Raw genomic sequence first — 6,656 nt, 5'->3', positions numbered from 1 at the left:
AATCACAGGAACGCCCTCCTCCCACGGACGGCTCTCATTGGATAGGAAGAAAAGGGTTCTGGACATTCGGTCGAGGTGGAGGAGTCCTCCGGGAAGAAAATAGTGATACTGGCTCTGTTTACTCATCATCCCATCACACAGACTTTCTTTTTCTCTGTTGCAAATATATGTGTATATTTATTGATCTGCATAAATGACAAAACAGTTCACCACTTCAAACTAAAGTGGTACAACTTTGCTTTTAAGATAAACAAGAAGGACACAGCAGAAACTAACTAGTTTTGCATAACTGTGTGTATACGTACTGTGTGTTCTAATAAAAATGCTCCCTCGTGCCACATACGGTGCAAAAGCTGCATTGGTTTCGCATAAGTAAGTACCGTTGCACATCGGAAGGTTCATGTGCTAATTATAACCACATCTCTTCTACCACCTTGTGGAGGAAGAGGTGCACTGCATCCTCCACAACACAAACACACAAGTCTACGTCCGACGCTAGGAGAAGTCAAGGATTACCGTATACCCAAGAACCTTTTAACTCCCCCTCCACCCCACCCACCCCGTCGCTATACACCCAGTATGCAAATATATAGACTACAGCACTGGACTGTACCCTGCACTACACTCTCACACACTGGGCGCATAATTTAGATAAAGAGGACACAAAAATCAATCTCAGTATATCCCAGTAATCCCAATAGTAATCCCAGTTATATTGTACGAAGAAATAAAATCCCCAAAAATATATCAAACGCAGAAAATGTATCGCATGAAAAAAAGAGTGACCACAACACAGTTCACCGCCATAAATAGGCCCAAACAGAGAAAGCACTCATGACACTTACAGTAAGTGCAGCCATGACATTACAGTGATAACACCTAATGGTGCTGTTTTTACATCATGTTGTGCCAGAAACAATGATTTTGTCTGAGTAAATAGTTGCTATTTCAGCGTGTTGTTCGGCTATTATCGTCATTACTACACTTGTTGAGAGAGTAGGCCCACAGAAATGATTACACAAGATCACACTATACAGATGTCCCAAGTATGCACCTTTTTACATGCGCAAACACACACAAACACACGGTACAGCCAGGACACACATGTTGTATGACCCCGGTTAAATACATACCAGATGTGATGAAAAGGTTTCACGACTGCGGTGAAAGACTCAAGTGTCCTGACCGGCTCAGGTGTTCGCTCTACTAGGATCTCTCCCTTTGTCTCCCTCTCTTTTTATCTCACTCTTTCTCTCCCTCTCGCATCGTGATTCACTGGTCATAAACATAATGTTATCTGCTAGCAACCCCAGTGCAAAGGGCAGACGGATACAAATATTTGAACCATCACTAGAGCTTTAGTGCGGTAAAAGTGGAATTGGTCATTTGCTTCACTGGTTAGGCACCAGAGATTAAGAATATAAGAAACAACAATGTCTGTCAATCCCACAGTCTTAAACATATTATTGTCTTAAAGTTGATTTTGAGGAGACAACATGGTGCTCCTTCTGGACCAGCCCTGTCAAAGCAATAAACGCAGGTGTGTCACCTTACCGTTATCAAAAGCATTGTGCTGTGTGTCATGCAAATAACACATTCCCCACACTCTGTATCTTTGACATTGTCCAAACACAAAGTAGTGAAAATTATTTCTTCGCATTTTTACTTTCTGGGCAAAAATAAGTATCTTAACAACAAGGTGTCAATTAACAAGCAAAGAAAGACATGAAACTATATGTTTTACATACAGCCTGCTGTTATGTTATACAGTTTGCTTGAAAGGCTTCAAGCTTCAAACCTTTTTCCTCCACTTGCTGCTAAAGGAACTGCTCGCAGTATACGTTGAACAGGATTGATGTGGCTGAAAGATGGACTTTCTCCACATTCTGTGTGGCACGTACACAACCGTGTGCCACTCAGGACCCATGTTGTCTTTTGCTGTGGGATAACTGGTGCGTTGGATTTATTCTGGTCCTCAGACTAATCACAATGCCACCAAAGCCTTTGTGGCAATGTAATTAGATTTGATCGGTGTAGTGCAGATCTGAAAATGGAATCATCCACGATTTAATCCCAGCAAGCAAACACTGAAGCTTCTGAATGCTCCTCAAAGAACGGGCTTTAAAGTGAGGCTTTTGGAGTTGTTTGTCATTTTTTATTATTTTTCAATGACAAACTCCCATTTGGAAGAGATTCCCCCTCTTCCCCCCTTATGCTCCCTGCCAGCAGATCCTCTCAAACTAAGGGCGCCTTACCCCGGGGGGGGGCATCGCTCCACTAAAGCACCTGTAGGTGGCGTTGCAGCCCTGGGCTAACTGAGGAGCCCCAACATCACCCTCCCTCGAGCGGCACCACTGCACCTGCATGTGATGTTCGGCGCACTGGGAGTCAGGATGCACACACTGGATACGCACCGTCACTAGAGGAGCACATTTGGAAAACCAGGATATATATATTTTTTTCTTTATTCTCAACTTCTTTATTCGACTTCAACCCGTCGTGGTTTCATTTGGCGTGATGTGGAGGGTGAGTGGTTTCATCCTGGTGCTTGTGACTTTTATAAAAGTGTCTCCGTTCCGCCGCACAATATTTGTCTTCACTGTGGCTATCGTTCATCCGTTTGTGTTTGGCCAAGTTTGAGCTCCGGTACCCATTTCCGGGACAGATGTTGACCACTGCCGCAGCATCACTGCCACCTTGGCTCTGACTCACCATCACATGCTCGACCCCAGATCAACTGTTTTTGTTTTTGTCTGAAGCGCAAACAGAGACGCGTCAATGGTGATGGGAACTCTTTGGGAGTCTTTGGCAAATGAAGGACTCTCCTGTTTTATTCCTCCCAAAGGCCGCCGCTCCTGGAGTCTCTTAGTGACAGAAAGGACGCAGGACACAACTTTTCATCAAGTTATTTTTGTTAGTATATACATATTTGGATAACTGATATGTAATGCTTGTTTTTTTCTGCTGCATCTGTTTCGATTGGAATAAAGCCCCGCATGTATTTCGGTAAGTGATGTGTAACTCACAAATGTCCAGCATGTCATATTTTTTTCTTTTCTTTTCATTACAAAACCACTGACCACTTTAGATTGCGTATTGCAAATAAAGAAGATAACTCGGATCGACCTAAAATAACTTCCTTTGTTTGCAGGAGTGACTGATGCATCTCAGAAGTCCCCTGCCGGCTCACAACTGGGACTCGTTTCAGCTTCATTGCAAACCAGGTTCCCTAAAGGTGAAACGCAGACGTTGATTTTTACGCACGACGGCCCACATTTCCCGACACCCTCCTCAGCCGATGATGGGAGAAAAGCGCAGCGCCAGGGGCCGTGGGAGAACTTAGATCTAGGGTGCGTTTAGCAGCCAGGGCCAGGCACGGCCCCGTGAACGTACCCGCGCGACCTCAGCATGCCCTCTTGGCCCAACCTGTCGGAGTGCCTCTCCCTCAATTGCAGCTGGGAGGAGACCCACAACGCCACGGGGATCAATGACTTCGGCTTGCCTCCTCTCAATTACTACTCATTCCCTCTCCTCACGGTCATCACTGTCGCCTGCGCTATGCTGTTTCCAGTCGGGGTGACCGGGAATGTCATGACCATTTTGGTGGTTAGTAAGTACCGGGACATGCGCACTACTACCAACCTGTACCTGTGCAGCATGGCCGTGTCAGACCTGCTCATCTTCCTCTGCATGCCACTGGACCTCTACCGGATGTGGAGGTACAGGCCCTGGCGTTTAGGGGCCGTGCTCTGTAAGCTCTTTCAGTTCGTGTCAGAGTCCTCCACCTACTCCACCATCCTGAGCATCACCGCCCTGTCAGTGGAGCGCTACCTGGCGATCTGTTTCCCGCTGCGTGCCAAGGCGCTGGTCACCAAAAGGCGCGTGCGTGCTCTCATTCTCATACTGTGGACGGTGGCGTTAGTCAGCGCCGGGCCTGTGTTTATCATGGTGGGAGTGGAGCGTGACAGCGTGTGGCCAAACCTCAGCTCGGGAATGAATGATTCTGATTCCACCCGGGAGTGTAAGTTCACGCACTTCGCAGTGGAGTCGGGCCTGATGGGGGCCATGGTGTGGTTGAACTCTATTTTCTTCTTCGTTCCGGTGTTCTGCCTAACAGTGGTTTACAGCCTCATAGGCCGTCGGCTGTGGCAGAGAAATAGAGAGACGAGCATCAGCTCCCGGGTGTCTCACCGGGACAAAAGCAACAGGCAGACCATCAAGATGCTCGGTGAGTGGGCGCCGCGCGCACGATTACGCACGTTAAATAGGACTATAACTTCAACCACCAGATTCAAAGTTGTTTGTAATTTTAATACAGTTCTACCCTTTCCTCTCTCCACCCCCCCCCCCCCACCTCACACACATGTGCTAACCTCCCTCCCTCTCCTGCTGCAGTGGTGGTGGTGCTGGCCTTCGTGCTCTGCTGGTTGCCGTTCCACGTGGGTCGCTACGTGCATTTCCGATCTCTGGACAATCCGTCCCCGCTGCTGTCTGTGTTGTCCGAATACTGCAACCTGGTGTCCGTGGTCCTCTTCTACCTTAGTGCCGCCATCAACCCCATCCTCTACAACACCATGTCCTGGAAATACCGGGGCGCGGCGGCGCGCCTCTTCGGCATGGCGGACAATCAGCAGCCGCGAGGCCGCACGGCCAGCAGCATGAAGGGGGGGGACGGCTCCAACGGCTGGACGGAGTCCACCGTTAGCTTCTAAATGTAGGACTGGATTATAGGTTAAACACGAACAGTCACGAATTCATAACACTGAGCTAAGATGCATTACATATTTTTTGCCAGGTCGAGTTAAAGCTGCTCTGAACATGCGAGCAGCCTCGGCCACAAAAAAAGGGAAAGTAGCGACGATACACGAGCCGCTCTGTCTGCATCAGCGATACAACTTCGATTTTTGTCAGAGCTCCTTTTTTTTCTTGGATTATTTCAGCAATTGCCCGATTTTTCATTCTGCAGCACTCTGCAGCATTGCAAATGCACGACGCGGAGAGCTTATATTGATCTAAATGTGAACTACACGAGGGCGCGCATGCGCGAATACACGCACACATATAGATATAAAAGACATTTAACTGCCTTATAATGTATTCATACTCTGGATGACAAAGAAACCACTGTAGAACTTGTGGCACTCCTCTGTACTCCTTCAGAGAGGGACAGCAGTGCAGTGTGCGTGCGTCTGTGTGTGTGTGCGCGCGCGTATGTGTGCGTGTGTGTGCGCGCGTACGTGCGCGTGTGTGAGAGAAAAAGAGAGAGAAGTAATATTTGCATTTGTGTGCCAGATGTCATGCTTTTTGATGTGATTACCTGTAAATGTTTAAAGAAGGTGTAAAGATGAACATTCTGACCTGTAAATGAAGTCCAAGCTGTGATGATGCTGCCGAGAAGAGCACGCGTGTTCGGGTTGAGTCCCTCATATGAAGACCGTTGATGTTTCTGTAGCTTTGTGCTGCACAGAATTGGGTTTCAACGTTACGGTTGGAGTTTTGGCTCATGGGAGCCACAATGCAAGTCAATTGCGAGATCATTTACAGAATACGTCATTCTGTCGTTTGTTTGCAAGTAGCTACTTAATTCTTGATCAAAACCCTTCAAGTCGCAGGTTGTTGCTACTAACAAAGGGGAGGGTTTTTATAAAGTATCAGTTTGTGCATTACATGAAGAAAAGTGATTGGTGGTGACACTGTAAAAAATCATATTGGACACAAATGCCTCAAGGTTATGAATCTTTTGAGCTGTGCACCATTCAAATATTGTTCATTTCAGCCCTCTCAGGTGTGTTAACCTTGTACCACATACATCACAGGGCCTTCATTGCAGCTGTGTGGGGACAGGACGCAATCAAACAACACATGTAGCACATTTGGCTGATTGGCAAGCTTTCTGCTGCTTCTTGAAGCCATGCTCAACTCTGGTAAGTGATGAAAACTGTTGGGCAGGTGAAGCTATTTCTTCACTTTTCGCCACTCAAACCTTCATTAAAGTACAACAGTCAGCCTGATTATATTAGCTGTCTTGTAGATCTCTTCTGTTGCATGAAAATGTTCGCTGTGATTAAATCAAAAAGGCTCCATGTCATTTATGTCTCACTTGGCTTGGTTATTGTTTTGCCAAAAGTTAGATTTAAAATTTAAAATAAAAGTGCCCAGTAGAAACATTTTTTATGGGTGACTTTATTGCGCATGATGATGTTTAAACCAAAATAGAACCACTCAAATATGCCAAAGTTGCCAACCTATATAATGCTATTCTACAAGAATATATTTTTTAAATATTTGTTTCTTGGAATGTGATTATGATGGAAAAATATAAGTAATATCATTTTGTAAAGTCTGAACAATCACCCTTACGGAAGAAGAGGAAGAGTGAACTATCTACAAGGGATTTTTTTGTGTGCTTGCTACAAACTTGTAAATAGATGCTTTGTATTATTATAGACTCAATGCTTTACACTCAGATGGTTTTAGCAGTCCAAATCACCGCAGCAGCCTCCACTAATCTGCACTGGATTTCACAATATGGCGTCCAGGCGCTAAAGAATGTATCTCTGTTTAAAAAAAATGTTTCTGACTGTACATACTGATGTTGTGACATACTATTTATCAATCTACAGAATGTTTAATTCAAACAATAAAAGTTTATTCAT

At 45.6% G+C, this 6,656-nt stretch overlaps 1 protein-coding gene across 1 annotated transcript; it reads left to right on the top strand.

Annotated features, from left to right (window-relative positions):
- The first annotated feature begins 2,381 nt into the window (after positions 1-2,381).
- ghsra (growth hormone secretagogue receptor a) lies at positions 2,382-6,656 on the top strand. Its single transcript, XM_037487597.2, has 3 exons — positions 2,382-3,006; positions 3,152-4,228; positions 4,396-6,656. Exons 2-3 carry the CDS (start codon positions 3,409-3,411, stop codon positions 4,710-4,712), a joined length of 1,137 nt encoding a protein of 378 aa, XP_037343494.2. The 5' UTR covers positions 2,382-3,006; positions 3,152-3,408; the 3' UTR covers positions 4,713-6,656.

Source organism: Pungitius pungitius, chromosome 14 (genome assembly GCF_949316345.1).
Source record: "Pungitius pungitius chromosome 14, fPunPun2.1, whole genome shotgun sequence".
Taxonomy (NCBI): Eukaryota; Metazoa; Chordata; class Actinopteri; order Perciformes; family Gasterosteidae; genus Pungitius; species Pungitius pungitius.
Note: the sequence above shows the minus strand (reverse complement) of the source record. Positions and strands in the feature narration are given on the sequence as shown.